Consider the following 18,168-nt stretch of genomic DNA (forward strand, 5'->3'; position numbering starts at 1 on the left):
AAGAGAAGCCTGTCATTAACTGCAAGGAAAGATCAATCAATCAGTCATATTTATTGAGCACCATTCTAAGAGTTTGGGAGAGTACAATATAACAGAGTTGGTAGATATGTTCCCTTGCCCATAACAAGCTCAGAGTCTAGAAGTGGAACATTCTAGGGCACAATGACACCTGAAGAGAGAAAGCAAGCTGTCCAAATGAAATAATAATGATAATAACATTTATTAAGAACTTACTAGGGGTTTAGCACTGAATGTTGGGGTAGATACAAGATAATCTGTTCAGAAACAGATCCCTCATGTCGCTCACAATTCAAGGTGGTGGGAGAAAACGTATCTAATCCCCAATTTACAGATGAGGGAACCGAGGCACAGAGAGGTTAAGTGACTTGCCCTAGGTCTCACAACAGGCCAGAGACAGAGCTGGGATTAGAATCGAAGTTCCCAACTTCACTAGTCCCTACTGCCCCGATATGAAAATGGAGCATCTGGTCGACCTTATTCTTGGGGAAATATGACCAACTCCCAGCCTGCTTAAGTCTCATGGGAATTTTTTAATAATAATTTAATTTTTAATTTTCATGGTATATAGTAAATCCTTACTATGTGTAAAGCACTGAGCTAAGTGTTGATGAGAACAGTGGAAACAGTGAGAACCTTCTCACCGTTCCTTGATCCTATTTCGCTCGCAATGTCCCGCCTCTGGCCTGGAACCCCCTCCCTCCTCAAACCCGACCGACAATCGCTCTCCCGCCGTCCCCGTTCAAAATCTTATTGAAGGCCTATCTCCTCCAGGAGGCCTTCTCTGACTAAGCTCTCCTTTCCTCTTCTCCCACTTCCTTCTGCATCATCATGACTTGCTCCCTTTATTCATCCCATTCTCCCATTCTCTCCTGGACCCCCTCCAATCTGGCTTCCATCCCCTCCACTCTACCGAGACTGCTCTCTCTAAGGTCACCCATGACCTCCTTCTTGCCAAATCCAATGGCTCCTACTCTATCCTAATCCTCCTTGACCTCTCAGCTGCCTTGGACACTATTGACAATCCCCTTCTCCTCCACACCTTATCTCACCTTGGCTTCACGGACTCTGTCCTCTCCTGGTTCTCCTCTTATCTCTCTAGCCATTTATTCTCAGTCTCCTTCGCAGGCTCCTCCTCCCCCTCCCATCCTCTAACTGTTGGGGTTCCTCAAGGGTCAGTTCTTGGCCCTCTTCTGTTCTCTATATTCACTCACTCCCTCGGTGAACTCATTCACTCTCATGGCTTCAACTATCATCTCTATGCAGATAACACACAGATCTACATCTCTGCCCCGTCCTCTCCCCCTCCCTTCAGGCAACCACTGGAGGTTTATAAGAAGGGGAGTGACATGCCCAGAGCGTTTCTGCAGGAAGATGAGCCAGGCAGCGGAGTGAAGAGTAGACTGGAGCAGGGAGAGACAGGAGGAAGGGAGATCAGAGAGAAGGCTGGCACAGTAGTCTAGCCGGGATATAACGAGAGCCTGTAGCAGTAAGGTAGCCGTTTGGATGGAGAGGAAAGGGCGGATCTTGGTGATACTGTAAAGGTGAGACCGGCAGGTCTTGGTAATGCATCGGCTGTGTTGGGTGAACAAGAGAGACGAGTCAAAGATGAGACCGAGGTTGCGGGCCTGAGAGACGGGAAGGATGGTCGTGCCTTCCACAGTGACCTCTTCATCGTCCCCCGTTCTCACCTATACTGCCGTCGACCCATGGGCCACGTCCTTCCGCTGTCCTGGAGTGCCCTCCCTCCTCACCTCTGCCAAACTAATTCTCTTCCCCTCTTCAAAACCCTACTTAGAGCTCACCTCCTCCAAGAGGCCTTCCCAGACTGAGGTCCCCCTTTTCCCTCTGCTCCCTCTGCTCCCCCTCAACACCCCCTTCACCTCCCCTCAGCTAAGCCCTCTTTTCCCCCCTTTCCCTCTGCTCCTCCCTCTCTCCCTTCCCCTGCCCTCAGCACTGTACTCGTCCGCTCAACTGTATATATTTTCATTACCCTATTTATTTTGTTAATGGGATGTACATCACCTTGATTCTATTTATTTGCTATTGTTTTAGTGAGATGTTGATCCCCTTGATTCTATTTATTGCTATTGTTTTTGTCTGTCCGTCTCCCCCGATTAGACTATAAGCCCGTCAAAGGGCAGGGACTGTCTTTATCTGTTACCGATTTGTACATTCCAAGCCCTTAGTACAGTGCTCTACACATAGTAAGCGCTCACTAAATACTATTGAATGAATGAATGAATGAATCCCCACTTCCCAGCCACACAGCACTTATGTACATATGTGTAATTTATATTAATGTCCTTCTCTCCCTCTAGACGGTAAGCCTGTTGTGAGCAGGGAATGTGTCGGTTGATTGTCATATTGTACTCCCCCCAGCACTTAGTACATTGATCTGCACACAGTAAGTGCTCAATAAATAAAATTGACTGAATCGAATTAATGAATGAATGGTATAGATACAAGTTGATCGGGTTAGGAGTCTAACTAGGAGGGACAGCAGGTATTGAATCCCCGTTTTGCAGTTGAGGGAACTGAGGCACAGAGACATTAGGTGACTTGCCCAAGATCACACAGCATACAAATGGCAGAGTCAGGATTAGAACCCAAGTCCTACGACCTATGGGTCTGTGTTCTTTCTCATAAGTTGCACTGCTTCAGTTGTGCTTTAGCCCCAGCACATTAAGTTTGGTGGACCCTGAAAAGTCCTGGGAATCTTGTAGGGAAACTGGCTGGAAGAGGAAGAGAAAGATGAAAGATGAACCCTCCCATGCCTTCCCCACCCTGGCCTTGGGCAGCTCAGCTCTCACTCTGCCTTGGTATCGGGGAGAAGGCATGCTGCTGCTATCTGGAATTTTCAGGGAATTGGCTACTACATATAGGAATTCTCAAGGACTGGGAAGTCTGGAGACAACAATCTTGGTCTTTACAGCTTTGCCAGTTGTGGTTATGGGGCATTCCCTCCCCTCTTAGAATGTAAACTTCTTGTAGGCAGAGAATGTTTCACTTCACGGTTCTGTATTTCCCCATATCTTAGGACTGTGCACCATAATAACTAAACATTCAATAACTGAGGCTATTAATACTGTTACTATCACCACTGTTATTCAATTCGTTCATTCAGTCGTATTTATTGAGCACTTTCTGAGTGCAACACACTGTATTAAGTGCTTGGGAGAGTACACTATAACAATAGACACATTCCCTGCCCACAGTGAGCTTACAGTCCGGAGAGGGAGACTGATATTAATGTAACTACTGCTTTATTACTATTAAAAGTGGTAAACTACAATTACTCTCCTTGATACTTGCCATTACTGCTCTTCTATTACTCTTTCTATTGTCACAATATAATAGAAAAGTCACCTGTTTGGATATACTTACATATATAGATGTTAGGGTGTTTCTCTTCTTTCTGCATAGCTGCCTTTAACTCTTGGTGTCTTTCTGTGTTTGTATTTCTGCCTCTGTCTCCCTCTTTCTCCCTGTCTTTCTCTTTCTTTTTTTTGGCATCACCCTGTGACTCTGCTTCTGTCTTTCTTTCTCTTGGTATCTTTCTGTGCCTTATGTCTCTCTCTGTGTCTATTTGTTTTCCAGGTGTCTGCATTTTTTTTTAAAGTTTTTGTACTTCTCTAATTTTTCATGAACTGGTATGCCTGTTTTTATCACATGTTTCTATTATCTGTTCCTGGTTTGTCTTTATCATCTGTCTCTTTGTCTCTACTTCTCTCTTTTCTGCCTTCTCCCTCCTGTTCTTGGAACTGCGTCCTCACCCGAGGGAAACGCTGCCTGCTATTGCTTTTACAATTCACTTCATTTCATTTTTCCTACTTAAAAGTCTTAAGTTGCTGATCATTTTACAAATAATAATAATGTATTTGTTATGCTCTTACTATGTGCAGAGCACTGTTCTAAGTGCTGGGGTAGATACAGGGTAATCAGGTTGTCCCACGTGAGGCTCACAGTTAATCCCCATTTGACAGATGAGGTAAATGAGGCACAGAGAAGTTAAATGACTTGCCCACAGTCACACAGCTGACAAATGGCAGAGCTGGGATTCGAACTAATGACCTCTGACTCCCAAGCCTGTGCTCTTTCCACTGAGCCATGCTGCTTCTCATGATTTAATAGTTTGAAACTTTTATTTAAAAGTGTGGCCCATAAAGAAAATACATAATCACAAATGCTGCCCACCCCCTGGATGCTCTTCCAGTCTCCTTTAGTCCCTCTACTGCTTATCACTGACAGAAATAATTTGTATTATTTCTGAAGTTACTTTTTTCACAAGCCCCAGGCCCTGTTATATGGGTTTCAAACCAGCCCCTCCACCTGAGCTGGGAAACTTTGCTATTCTAACTGACCTCCACAGTCGAGAGTCTCCTAACAGGTCTGGTGTGTGTGAGATGGATCCTAATCAAGTGTAATGATCAGGAATTTCCTAGCCTGCTCTATGGGTTCCAAACCAGCCCTTACACCCAAGCTGGGAAAATTCACTGCCCTTATCAAACTCCATGGTTGGGAGTCTCCTAACTGGTCTAGTATGTCTGCGAAGGATCCTAATGAAATGTAATGACCAGGAACTTTCTAGACTGAGCACTCAGTGACAAGTCCAAAGTGAAACCAAACCACCCCTGTCTATAGTGCAAATCTTTATTCAGCTCTTAATCTAATTAAAGGGGTCAACATACATACACACCTGCAAACACCTATAGCTACCTATCCAGCTGTTCACCCCAGGTCCGTGCAGATGACCCCACATTGGAGAAGTTTGAGGAGTCCAGCTGGTTCGTGGCATTGTGAATTCCCAGAGCAAGTCTTAGCTGGTTTGTGACGGCCAAGCTTTGGGGGTCATAGCGGTTTGTTGCTCCAAGCCCATTATCGTGTAAAGCAGGGAGGGAAGGCTACTTCTCCCTCCATGCCCACCCTGAAGACTGGTTTTGCAACAACCTGCCCTGTGGCATAACAATGCTCTGGTGCACACGTGACCTTGACACACATTAGAGAGTGATTCATTCATTCATTCATTCAATAGTATTTATTGAGCGCTTACTATGTGCAGAGCACTGTACTAAGCGCTTGGGATGAACAAGTCGGCAACAGATAGAGACAGTCCCTGCCGTTTGACGGGCTTACAGTCTAATCAGGGGACAGTCAGTGATATTTAGGATGTTTGCCTAGCTCCTCTTCAAATTCCTTCTCTGATGTTGTTCGTGGGGTCACAAAAAACCAGTCACTCGAAAAATGGCTTCTCGGCCAACAAAATCGCCTCACTCTGGCTCACTACAACTTTTATTTAATTTTTTTAAGAATTCAGAGATTGTCAGGTAGTGGTCTCAGTATTTGTAACCCTAGACTGTGTTGAATGACATGTAATATTTCAATAAAATGGTCTCAAAACGTTGAAGTAGAATCACAAACACTTCCATAAAAGCAAGTGTACTTAGGTTCATCTGGAAGGTGGTGTTGAAATAAAGGAATAATAAGAAGATACTTATTAAGCACTTACTATGTGTCAGATACTGTGGTAAATACAAGATTATCACATGCAATCCCAATCACACAAGGAGCTCTCAGTCTAATCTCCAATTGACAGATGAGGAAATTGAGGTCCAGAGAGGTTAAGTGGTTGCCCAGTGTTACATAGCAGGCCAGGGGCAGAGCTGGGACTAAAATTCCGGAGTCTTGATTGCCAACCCTCTGTTTTTTCCACTGAATTATGCTGCCTCGAAAGAGTAAGATTACAGCCTTCCCATTTTAAGAAAATGAAAAGCATTGTTTGCCACATTTTGCACTGTGCTTTACCCACAATTTTAGCTATCTAATGACATAACTGCTAAGAAAAACAAGTTTTAAATTAAGCTTTCCAATCTTAGGGAGATGAAGAAGAAATATTGATCCCAATTTCATTTTGTCAGACATAATTTCATGCAGTGGTATTTAAGCTTACATTTAATGAAAGAAATGTCTAAAATATGTGTAATTAAATTTTAGGAAACGAGAACATAGTTTGTGTAGATAAGTACCCTCATGACTTACAAATGTACTTCAGATGGTTAGAAATCCACTTCAATAAATTTGTGCCTATTAATTAAAACTCTATTCTTACCCCACTTAAATAAGTTTTAATTCATTATGGTAAAATCTGTCCTTTTAATTTTTTTCATTACAGTTTAACCTATTCCCCAAAGCATTTCATTTTTAAGCCTGAGAAATTTCCACCACACACTTAATGCTCAACCAAACCCTTAAAGAAGATAAATAAGTTTAAGTAACTCACTGGATTAGTCAAATAAAATAATTCAAAGTGATATAATGAGCTCTTATGCCTTTAAAAGTTAATTTTTATTATCCCTATTAACTATCCATCATGTTAATGCTTAAAAATGGAAATAGCAGAGGAGGCCTAGAAGTTTAATCCAATTACATAGTGTTTTCTGCAATGTTAGTACCTTGCATAAAAGAAGCATCTGTTAATTTCATTCTATAGGTTGCTTAGAACCTCTCTCATACAAAATGTGTGGATGACATGAAGCTGTAGTTAAAACCAGGACTTTTTTTTAAAGCTAAATATACTTTTGAGTACCGAGAGTGTTTTCATTTATAGGCCATTCAGCAACAGAGTACCATCACTAGAAGGAGAAAAACAAGTTTTATCCCCCTCGACGGCAGAAATGGAATCTCCAAAATGGTGCTATGTGTTTTTAAGCATTTGGAAATAATTAGGAGTCCAGAAAAACTGAAATTTATATTGTTGGCATTTACCATATCCTTTATCTACCCCAGCACTTAGAACAGTGCTTGGCTCATAGTAAGCACATAATAATAATAATTATATATATATATATTTGACTTTATATGAGTTGTAAATTGCCTTGCTTCCCTGATATCTTCTAATATGCAACAGCCTACCAAAATAAGTACCATTAGGAGGTTTTGCAGGTCATCAAAAATGGATACATTAAGGTCTTTGTTGTGGCACACAACCCTAGCTGGTCACATGCAACCCTCCAATTTCTATGACTGTCTGAAACTGAGGATTGTCAAAAGAAATGGTCTACTCAAGATTTCTAAGTGTCATTCGTGGGATTCAAATCTACCTGTCACTGCCCTTTCATGTTTAATGTGACAGAAAAACTATTAGCCTGAGGGGATGCTACTCTGTGACTCTTTCCACCCTGTTCACCCATGAAAGCAGGCCATTGAAACCGTAAGTTTGTTTTGGGCAGACAATATGATTTCCTCTTCCAAGCACACATTAAGCCCTCGATAAATCCACTCACAAACTGCACCCAGCCCTCCAGGTACACAGGGAATGCCTTTATGCTAAACTCTGCATCAAGTAAATTTATGCCATATACATGTACACAACCCATTCCTTCCAACACTATGGCACTTGGTATCTTAACAGGTTCACATTTTTAGGCATATCTACACTAATTCCCCTTAAAAGCTCTGACCAGAACATGTAGTGAAAACCCGGGTAGATGCACTTGACTTAAAATGAGTTACCCTTTTGCAGAAGTGGTCAGTCTGCTCTGGTTTTCCAATATCCACAACTAGGCTACAATTCCTGCAATTGTATTGAAAATATATATTGTATACAATTGTATACAAAAATATATTTGTAGCATTTCTTCTGCTCATACTAAGTGTGGTTATTGAACTTCAGGTTTTTTAAGATATTTATTAAGCCTTTATATGTTTCAAGTCCTGTTCTAAGTACTAGGGTACATACAAGTTTATCATGTTGGGCTCAGTTCCTGTCCCACATGGGGCTCGCGATCTACAGTGGAGGAAGAAGGATAAAATTCCCATTTTATACATGACATAATCGGGGCCCAGAGAAGTTAAGCTATTTCTAACTAGGTTAAGTGATTTCTAGCTAGCTCCACTGAGTTAATATGGAGGAGGATTCAACGCACCTGTGGTATTAATAAAACTCTTCTAGATGCAAGTTGTGACATCAGAGGCTACTAAGTCTGTGAGCCCTTGATTAACGAGCCTCTACTCCAGTGCTTAGTACAGCCCTTAGCACTTTGTGAGCTCTTGAATACCATTATTATTAGAGAAAATTTTGACTGTTATTCAGCAGACTGATATGGGGCTTGATGTAATAATAATAACAATGTTGGTATTTGTTAAGTGCTTACTATGTGCCAAGCATTGTTCTAAGTGCTGGGGTTGATACAGGCTAATCACTTTGTCCCACGTGAGGCTCATGGTCTTAATCTCCATTTTCCAGATGGGGTAAGTGGGGCACCGAGAAGTTGTGACTTGCCCAAAGTCACATAGCTGACAGGTGGCAGAGTCGAGATTAGAACCCCCTGACCTCTGACTCCTAAGCCCTTGCTCTTTCCACTGATGTGGAGATTTAAATGTTACACTCTTCCAATCAGTGGGAATCTCGCCGGCCGGTTTTGTTCTTTTTATTCTTTAATTTTGTCTTTATTAATTGTGTGTCGTGGTACATGTTTTGAACCAGGGTTGTGGGGTGGGAGGAGGATTGGTAATTTGTTTTATTGTAACATCAGTCAAAAAGTACTCCAAGACCTCCCTTTGGCTCTTCCCCTGCTCTCTGCCTATGCCAGATTTATACCAGAGAAGTCTTCCTTGTTACCCTGGGCGTGACTTCAAGGTCAGAAAAGAGAAGAGGGCAGAATGAAAGCCCCTGTCCACCTGAAAAAAATCTCCAAGAGGCATGGATGATCCCATATTCCCAGCCCAACCCTAACTTGCCACACTGTGGAAACTAAGAATGTGCTCTGTGCCACCTTCTAGGGAAAATGAATCATATCAGAGAGCTCTGTGTCTGTGTGAGTGCGTGAATGTGGAGAGGAAGGTGTCTCTCTAGATTTGCAAATGCTCGCTCTGAAGCCATCTGGAGAACTGGGCTCCAATAGTCATCAGAAGATTTCTTGTAAATCATTAGTTTGAAAATTAGCAGTGCAAAAGAAGGACTCTTACAGGTAAAGGTTCTGTCACCAAAATGTCATCTGGAACATGACTTGTCACCTAATGATATTGCTAAAACGCAGTGATCGTCGTTATTTTTACTGTTAGAAAGCTTTTTATTAACAGAAAACCTCTGCTTTTCTTTAGAATTCCACTAAATGTCAGAGACATCGTCTACTGTACCGGAGTTTCTCTCCTGGATGAAGATGTGTGGGAGTTCATTTGGATGAAATTTCATTCAACCACAGCAGTATCTGAGAAGAAAATATTATTGGAGGCCTTAACTTGCAGTGATGATAGAAATTTGTTAAATAGGTGGGTGGCTCATCTGCTGAATTTTTAAATGATAGTTGAAGCACATTTCCAAATAATTGTTCTATTTATTTATTTTTTTTCCTGAAGAAATTACTTAACAGACATTAAATCAACAGATGGGAGTAGATCCTCTAGAAGTTATTTTAACGTATCTGACAGGTTCAAGTAGTAAACTGTGAAAGAAACTGTGAAATTACTTGACTGAGCTATTCTCCAATTCTATTGTTTAAAGACTTCTGAATCTGTCGCTGAACTCTGAGGTGGTGTTGGATCAAGATGCAATCGACGTCATAATCCACGTAGCTCGAAATCCACATGGCAGGGATCTTGCCTGGAAGTTTTTCAGGGAGAAATGGAAGATATTAAATACCAGGTAGAAGTAAAAGTTAAATATTTCATGATGGGGTGTGTGTACGGCAGGGGTGGCCAACCCAGTGACTCTAAATTAGCGAAGGGCAGTGTGGAGTTTCAGCCCTGAATTTCAGATGATTTAAGGTGAGGGGGCCAGGGACTGCTTCAGAACCCAGAAATGCTGGAACTTTTAGGGACACTGCTCTTTTAGTGCCAATTTGCTGCTGCAAAAAACATAACTGAGGATAAATAGGACATTATTAGGAGATCTTCTTCAAAAACCATCCTTGGGAATGGCAACTTTTGTGGAACTTGATTGAATCACCTGAAGTTGCTTACATCTCAAGTACTTGGTGTAGGCAAAAAATAACTCAAAATTTTATTTTGCAGATTATTTTGATTGGAAAATTGGAATTAAATTTATAGAAAACAGCCACCATGAAGCACATGGAGTACATTTTTCTCGCCTAGGAATCCTGTCTAATTTTGTATGAATCATTGTAGATTATTCATTTACCTTGACATCCAAGGTCTTGTTCCAAGACATCTCCATTCATGTTTTTATCTTTCAGTCTACATTTCTAAAGTGTTCTATTTTATATGATATTTAAATCTTTATAACTCAGGTCAATGCAGTATACTGACTATTTATATGAGGCTTTTGAGCTAATTAAAGATTTCATTAAATGACAGGGAATTTAAGCACACAATAATTTTCTTCTTAAAATGATTTTGTGTATTAACAGATGACTGCTAACCGGTCTTTGAAATGTTTTCTATATTATTAATACACAATATTTTATCTGAATATTTTCTTCATAGTAATAGATGAAGCTCTGTAGAAATTTTTACCACAAAATATGTTCAGAAGGCCACAGTTCAGACTGCTTAACATTAATTAATCAATCAATAGGCATTGAGTGTTCAATGTGTGCAGATCAATCAATCAACCAATTGTATTTACTGAGTGATCACTTTGTGCAGAGCACTGTAGTAAGCACTTGGGAGAGAATAATATAAGGGAGTTGGTAGACACATTCCCTGCCTATTACCAGAAGAGTGCTTGACACATAATAAGCACTTAACAAATACCATGATTATTATTATAAGTTCACAGACTAGATGGGGAGACAGACATTAATATCAATAAATAAATTATGGACAAGTACCTAAGTGATGTGGGGATGAGGAAGGGATGAATAAAAGATGCACATTTGAGTTCAAGAGTGATGCAGAAAGGAGCGGGAGAAGAGGAAGTGAGGACCTAGTTGGGGAAGGCCTTTTGGAGGAGATGTGCCTTCAACAAAAGCTTTGAAAGCTGGGATAGTGAGAGTCTGTCACATATGAAGAAGGAGAGCATTCCGGGCCAGAGGTAGGATGTGGGCAAGAGATTGGTGGCGAGACAGACAAAACTGAGGTTCAGTTAATAGGTTGGCATTAGAGGAGAGAGGCATGCGGGCCCGGTTGTATAGGAAATCAACAAGGAAAGTCAGGAGTGAGCGTAGTGATTCTGTGCTGATGGTAAGGAGTTTCTGTTTACTCAGAGGAGGATGGGCAGCCATTGGAGATTCTTCTATGCTTTGGGGAACACACGATACCATAGAGTTGGTTAACAGTCTCCCTCCTGTCAAGGAGCTTCCAGCTTCCAGTTGTGCGGGTATATTAGTGTGAGCGAAGTTTCATTAAAATACTAATCCCTATGAAAATAATCATGGACAGATGCAGAGGACATTGGCATTATGGCTTCTCCAGCAAAGATTTCCCCCGCTGATGTTCTGGATAGTAGGTTGTCTTTCTTCCCCTCTAAAACTCATAATATAAACATTCTTTTTCTTCCCGAATGCCAGACCAGCTGTGTATTTCAATGAAAGTTCCTCTTAGAAATTCCCCTTTGAGGAGTACTTCCCTAGTGGTTCATCCAATTCCTTCAGGACTTAGGACTTAGTATAGGACTTATTCCTATTATTAAGTCAGGTATCTGAAAACTGCTTAAAGTCTTTTGAGTCACTTGGGTGCAGTTTAGTGCACTGAATCAGTCAGTAATTGATTCAGCCTATTGACCTAAAATAGTTAAGGAAAATGTTTTGTTTCTGTTTTTTGTTTTCACAGTATTTGTTAAGTGCTTACTACAAACACTGTTCTAAGTGCTGGGGCAGTTAATTAGGTCTGAGACAATCCCTGTCCCACATGGGACTCACAGTATAAATGGGAGAGAGAAATCCCCATTTAACAGTTAAGGAAACTGAGGTACAGAGAAGTTAAGTGACTGCCCAAGTTCACATGGCAAGCAGTTCACAGAGATAGGGTTTCAACGCAGGTCCTCCAACTCCTAGGCCCGTACTCTTTTCACTAGGCCATGCTCCTTCAGGTTGAATCAGTTACTTCCAAGGAGCAGGCTGGCATTAGGAAAATTGCAAATTAATGGTCAGGAGTCATTATACAAGTACCAAAAAATTACTAACCATCAAAATGTTTTACCAGCTTACATTTTCTCAAGAGCTATGTAGTTTGAAAAATGAATAAAGCTAGGGTTTCCTCTACTGGTCTGTTGTAAAATGTAATGATTCCTGGGTCTTTGCTCCCACACACCCCTTGGCTGCCAAACTGTCCTATTCTCTAACAGAGATCTCTGATTTTCGACTCCCTCTAGGCTTTTTCCTGCCAAGAAGTGTAGTCTAGCCCCTCCTCAAGCCCCACTGCCAAACAACTCTGTTCCCAGCCATTCAGGTCCTCTGCAACACTTTTTCACAAGATAATTCAGTTTCTCCCTAAATTCCTCCTTTGTCCTTGTTGCCCCCGGGAGTCAAATAATCTTCAATGTGACAAGATGGAATCACTCTTGTTCACCACATACCCTTTCCTTTGGAGAACTCATTCCCTATCACAGCTTCGACTATCATTTTACGCAGAGAATTCCCAAATCTCTCTCTCCAGTCCGGGTCTCTTTCCTTATCTGCAGTTTTGCATTTCCTCCTGCCTTCAGGACATCTCTACTTGGATGCCCTGCCAGCATCTTTAACTTTACATGCCCAACCATCACTCCTCAACTCACCACCCAAACCCCATCTTCCCCCAGACTTTTGTATCACTGTAGAAGAACACCACTATCCTCCCGATCTCACAAACCCATAACCATATCATTATCCTCCACACATTTCTCCCATTAAATCCTCATATTCAGTCTGCCACCAAATTCCATGGTTTCTACCTAAACAACATCTCTAGAATCCATCTTTTCCACTCCACCCAAACTGCAACCATGCTGATAAAAACACTTATGAATTATTGTCAGTCTCTTTGCTGGCCTCTCTAACTCCTGACTCTCCCTTCTCTAGTTCATACTTCACTCTGCTGCCTAGATCTTTTTTTTTTTAAATTCAGTCCATGTCTTTCCAAGCCTCAAAAACGTCAAACGTTTGCCCATCCATCTCTGATCAAACACAATCTCATTACGATTGGCTTTAAGGCACTCGGTCAGTTCTCTTACTCATACTTTACCTCACTCTTCTCCCACGACAACCCCATCATACTTTAACACCAACCTTTTTACTGTTGAATACTTGAGATTGTACTGATCTATCATCAGATGTTCAGTCTCATCTATCATCCTCCCAACCCCTTGCCCACATTCTCCTAGTTTGAGACCTCCTCCCCCTTCGTGGTTGATAATCCAACACTCTCCCTATCTTCAAAGCATTACTAAAATTATACCTCCTCCAATCACGTTCCCTGACTAAGCCCTAATTTCCCTCCTTAATTTCCCTCCCGTTTATGTTGCCTATGAGGGGCGTATCCCTTAATCACTTTTATATTCACCCCATAACACTTATGTACATATCGTTACACTCTGCCATCTCCCATATATATTACTAGTTCGGATCCCAGCTCTGCCACTTGTCGGCTGTGTGACGGTGGGCGAGTCACTTAACTTCTCTGGGCCTCAGTTCCCTCATCTGTAAAATGGGGATTAAGACTGTGCGCCCCACGTGGGACAACCTGATTCCCCTGTCTCTCCCCCAGCGCTTAGAACAGTGCTCGGCACATAGTAAGCGCTTAACAAATACCAACATTATTATTATTAATTCTAACCAGTAAGTGCTATTGGTAGTTTGATATCTGATGTTTGAAGGTGGCTACTTTCAAACTGGAACGATGCAAAGCGGCAGCTGATTGCTGCTATTACATTTTTGTAAATGCAAAGGGAAATTTAGAACTCTGTATAGGAGAATTATACCTCAGGCAGCTGTTTTTTTTCCTAAGGAGAGGCATTTCTGGCCCAGAGTCTGATCAATGGGACGTCATTAAATCCTAAGGCTTTACACTGTCTCATGGCTCCACAATTGCCTTAATTGACACTCCTTCTTAGCTCTCCCTGCTCCTTATGGCCAACCTGGCATGACAGATTAATCAATCAATCAACAGGATTTATTGCAAGCTTCGCTGTCCCTAACACTGCACTAAGCATTTGGGAGAAAACAGTAGAGTGATTAGACATGATCCCTGCTCTCAAGGGATTTGAAATTCAGAAGGGGAGACAGACACTAAAGTTACAGTTAAGGGGAAGCAACCTAATTTGAAGACATAATAATAATTATGTTATTCAAGTGCTTACTATGAGCCATGCACTGTATTAAACACTGGGGTGGAAAGAAGCAAATAGGGTTGAACGCAGTCCCTGTACCAAGTGGGGCTCACTGTCTCGATCCCAATTTTATAGATGAGGGACAGATTTGTGAAGTGACTTGTTCAAGGTCACACAGCAGAAAAGTGTGATCCATGATCTCCTAACTCCTAGGCTCATGCTCTATCCACTATGCCAGGCTGCTTCTCATAAGATATGTAACGTAGGTGCTACTGTGGGGTGAAAGAGGAAATGGGGAATATCCAAGTGTTTAGGTGATACACAATTGGTGAAGTGAAAGTAGTGGGAAAGGTAGAATGGGGACATGAGAGATTAATCAGGGAAGGCCTCTTGGGGGTAATATTATTTCAGAAGGGCCTTGAAAATGGAAAAGCTTTGGTCAGTTAGATATGCAAAGGGACAAAGCTCCAGGCATAGGGGAGGGTAAAAACTATAGGGTGGCATTGGTTGACTTGACAGTGAGGGACAGTGAGTAGGTTAGATTGCTAACTGAAGCGTTTTAAAAGAAAAGTTTATGAGGAGGGAGGGGGTGACTAAAAAAACCACCATCATGTCACTGTGTTCATTTGCTCCAGCCACTATAGTTTTATCTTTTGTTTAGTCGGCTTATGTTTCCCAATTAAATTGGAATTTTCTGAAGGCCAGGGACCTTCATTCGTTCAATGGTATTTATTAGATGCCTACTGCGTGAAGAGCACTGTCCTAAGCACTTGGGAAAGTACAATGCAGCATTAAACAAGTGACTTTAGTGCAAATAAATAAAATGACAGATATATATACATATATATATATACATATATATATATATATATATAAGTGCTGGGGGGCTCAGAGGATGGGGAAGAGCTAAGGGAGCAAGTCAGGGCATCGCAGAAGGGAATGGGAGATGAGGAAAAGTAGGGCTTAGTGTGGGAAGGCCTCTTGGAAGAGATGTGCCTTCAATAAGACTTTGAAGAGGGGGAGAGTAATTGTCTGGTGGATTTGAGTAGAGAGGGTGTTCCGGGCCAGAGGCGGGACATAGGCGAGGGATTGGTGGAGAGACAGGTGAGATAGGGGCATAGTGAGAAGGGTAGCACTATAGGAAGGAAGTATGCAGACTGTGTTGTAGACAGAGAGAAGCAAGGTGAGGTAGGAGGGGGAAGGTGATGGACTGCTTTAAAGCTAATTGTGAGGAGTTTTTATTTGAGATGGAGGTGGATGGACAACCACTGGAGAGTTTTGCGGAAGGGGGTGACATGTCCTCAACGTTTTTGTAGAAAGATGATCTGATCAGCAGAGGGAACTAAGGACTGGAGTGGGGAGACACAGGCAGTTGAGAGGTCAGCAAGGAGGCTGATGTGGTTATCTAGGTGGGATAGGATGAGTGATAGTATTAACATGGTAGCAATTAGGATGAAGAGGAAAGAGTGGATTTTAGCAATGTTGTGAAGGTGGGACCGATGGGATTTGGTGACAGATTGAATATCTTGGTTGAATGAGAGAGGGGAGTCAAGGATAACGCTAAGGTTAAGGGGTTGTGAGATTGGAAGGATGGGGATGACATCTACAGTGACGGGGAAGTCAGGGAGAAGACAGGATTTAGGTGGGAAGATACAGAGTTCTGTTTTGGACATGTTAAGTATGAGGCGATGGGAGGACATCTAAGTAGAGATGACTTGAAAGCAGGAGGAGATGAGGGCTTGGAGATAGGGAGAGAGGTCAGGGGAGGAGATGTAGATTTGGGTATCATCTCCATAGAGATGGTAGTTGAAGCCATGGGAGAGAATGAGTTCTCCAAGGGAACAAATGTAGATGGAGAATAGAAGGGGACCCAGACCCGAATCCTGAGGGACCACCACAGTTAGGGGGTAGGCGGCAGAGGAGGAGCCCACAGCGGAGACTGAGAATGAACAGCCAGACAAATAAGAGAGATAAGAGAGACAAGGAGAGGACAGAGTCAATGAAGCTAAGGTAGGATAATGTATCCAGAGATGGTCTACACTGTCAAAAAGCAGTCGAGAGGTCGAGGAGGATTAGAATGGAGTAGGAACCATTGGATTTGGCAAGAAAGAGATCTTTGGTGACCTTTGAGAGGGTGGATTCTGTGAGGCAGAGGGGATGGAAGCCAGATCGGAGGGGGTCCAGGAGAAAACTGAAGGAGAGGAATTGGAGACAGTGGCTATTGATGACTCGCTCAAGGAGTCTGGAGAAAAATGGTAGGAGGGAGATGGGGGTGATAACTGAAGGGGGCCATGGGGTCGAGGGAGGGGTTTTTTAGGCTAGAGAAGACGTGGTATTGAACGTCATCTGTAGCTTCAATCAATCAGGAACATTTACTAAGCTTCTACTGTGCACAGAGCTCTATACTAAACAGGAGGGAGATTACAAAATAATTAGTATGAGTGATCCCTAACTTAGGTGAGCTTAACTGTAGTGGGAAAGACAAACACTTGAATAAATTACCAACAGAAGAGCGAAATAGGATGTGTAGCCTATGTGAATAATCCAAAATCCACTACTGGATTTAGCCCCAATGGCATTCAATAGCTGCTGCTGGCTGAATGTCTACCTAGTTCAAAAATGACACTCAGTGCAGACTTTGAATTCCCTTTTCACCAATTGACCCATGGTATTTACCGAGTGCCTACATTGGAGGAGCAGTGTACTAAACATGTGATCTATGCTGTCTAGAGTAAAAAAAGACTTTAAAGTGTTGTTATTTGAAATCTGAAGTGGATGCCTAGAGCTTCCAAATAAGCTTTCTAAGGTTTCATTTCAATCTTAGAGCGGGTTTAATACAGTCTGAAGTATGTTAAACGTCTGCAGCCGGAGAATTTTAGTTCTAATTTAGGCCTCGTCTTCATCTTTGGTCTCTAGAAACAACAGAATGTGACCCAGAGTGATGTAAATTCATGTGGGTCAGCACTCATGAAAAGATTGGGAGTTTTTTATAATCATGTTTCATATTTAATAGCATCTTTTTACACTAATATATTTCTTTTCTTTTTCCTATGAAGATATGGAGAAGCATTATTTATGAATTCCAAACTTATCAGTGGAGTTACGGAATTTCTTAATACTGAAGATGAACTCAGTGAGGTAAATATTTGTAAATTATGGTTAATCTTCTAGTAGTTTTTTGTGGACCTACCGGAAAATGCATTTTGTTTTCCCTCGCCTTTCTAATCATGAATATATCAGAAGAAACAGATTGACATTTTTCGTTCTTTTTCTTTCTGAAATGACCTATCTGCCAGGTCCCTCACCCCATTATAGAATAGACTTCAGGTAAAAGCCTCATTTTCAAGTTTTATTTTCAATAATTATTTTGATAAGATAAGCCTAAATAATTTATTGCTGAAATACAGCACTCGCCTTCTCAAAGAATGAACAGTGATAGAGAATCCTGCGTACTCATGTGATTCGCTTTTAAAAATGAAAGCTCACATTTCCACCAAGGAGTCAGATATTATCAAAAATCCTGAAACTGTCTGGAAAGAGCAGCATGAAATCAATATTGGCGCTAATGTTGGAGTCCCTTTAGAGGTTCACAGGAATAAATTGCAATACAAGTCATATGCCTGCAAGACACAGCAGTCTAAGGTACTGGAAGAGGGAAGGGAAATGCCCAGGAGTCAGAGGAACTGGGTTCTAAACCAGCTTTTCCCACTTGCCTGCTGTGTGACTTGGGGTAAGTCACTTAACTTCTCTGTGACTCAGTTTCCTTATCTATAAAATGGGGATTCGATACCCATTCTCCCTTCCCCTTAAGCTATGGGTGATTTGATTAACTTGTACCTACCCCAGGCCTTAGTACAGTGCTCAGCACATAGTAAGAGATGAACAAATACTGCTATTTTAGCCCTTAAGGAGAAAGGGAAATGCCAATGAGTTTTACAGTAAGCTGA

General features: G+C 41.8%; 1 protein-coding gene across 1 annotated transcript in view; it reads left to right on the forward strand.

Annotated features, from left to right (window-relative positions):
- TRHDE (thyrotropin releasing hormone degrading enzyme) overlaps positions 1 to 18,168 on the forward strand; it is a 418,324-nt gene that overhangs the window by 395,406 nt on the left and 4,750 nt on the right. The window contains exons 20-22 of the mRNA XM_029079309.2: positions 9,121 to 9,288; positions 9,521 to 9,661; positions 17,278 to 17,359. Coding sequence (XP_028935142.2) covers positions 9,121 to 9,288; positions 9,521 to 9,661; positions 17,278 to 17,359 — 391 coding nt within the window. The remainder of the gene's footprint in view (positions 1 to 9,120; positions 9,289 to 9,520; positions 9,662 to 17,277; positions 17,360 to 18,168) is intronic.

Source organism: Ornithorhynchus anatinus, chromosome 14, assembly GCF_004115215.2.
Source record: "Ornithorhynchus anatinus isolate Pmale09 chromosome 14, mOrnAna1.pri.v4, whole genome shotgun sequence".
Taxonomy (NCBI): Eukaryota; Metazoa; Chordata; class Mammalia; order Monotremata; family Ornithorhynchidae; genus Ornithorhynchus; species Ornithorhynchus anatinus.